The sequence below is a fragment of the Phalaenopsis equestris genome, unplaced genomic scaffold (genome assembly GCF_001263595.1).
Source record: "Phalaenopsis equestris unplaced genomic scaffold, ASM126359v1 Scaffold000276, whole genome shotgun sequence".
Lineage (NCBI taxonomy): Eukaryota > Viridiplantae > Streptophyta > Magnoliopsida > Asparagales > Orchidaceae > Phalaenopsis > Phalaenopsis equestris.
The window spans coordinates 685,000-685,758 of NW_018164718.1; the positions used below are offsets into that span (position 1 = coordinate 685,000).

At 38.1% G+C, this 759-nt stretch overlaps 1 protein-coding gene across 1 annotated transcript in view; it reads left to right on the top strand.

Moving 5' to 3' along the window:
• LOC110024790 overlaps nucleotides 1–759 on the top strand; it is a 5,720-nt gene that overhangs the window by 4,411 nt on the left and 550 nt on the right. Inside the window, exon 4 of the mRNA XM_020724948.1 lies at nucleotides 670–742. Coding sequence (XP_020580607.1) covers nucleotides 670–742 — 73 coding nt within the window. The remainder of the gene's footprint in view (nucleotides 1–669; nucleotides 743–759) is intronic.

The window sequence follows — 759 nt, forward strand, 5'->3', positions numbered from 1 at the left end:
CGCTGTAGATGGTTTGCTATGCTAGGATTATGGTGCTTTGGTAGTCTTTTTGATGTCCTAACTATTGTTCTTTGGTATGTGCCCTAGCTAAGCTTCATTTGCTTGATGATTTGTGTGTTTATTAGGTGTGAGACATGCACACTAGTATATTAAGGGCAGTTTTCTTGCGAGGAGTCATGTACATAGCTTTTATACTAACTTGTTTTTCATGAAGTTTGAATCTTTTTTAGACTTTTGCTATGTATTTTTTAGAGTCCCCTAGGCTTGATTCAGTATTAGAGATAAGGTGCGGGCACCGGTTCTAAGATGCTTGACGAACAGAAGCACGTGAAGAGGACCAGGAGTAACGTACTCATGTCTTGTACTTTAATTCTAAATCTCTTTGTTGTAAAACATTAGACCTAGGTGTGTATATACGTTGTCTGGTTGACTTTTTTGTTTTTTTAAGAAATGTTGCCGACCCAACTGCACTCGATCTTTTATTCTTTGTATTTGGTTTGTTTACCATTGCATAATGTGCTTGACGTTTCCTCTTTCTTTGCTTGTGGATTTTCTGGAAATCATGCGAAAATACAATTTATATTAAAAAAAATTGAATGGCCAAAGGCTATTATCCGACCCTCCAACCACTCCTAATGTGCTTAATAATTTGAGTACCACCTCCTTCAGGCCAATTTTGCTAGAGTGGATTCGAATCCCCGAACTGAGGGTCTTACACTGAGGATGCAACCAATAGGCCGAGGTAAGCGATAATATATA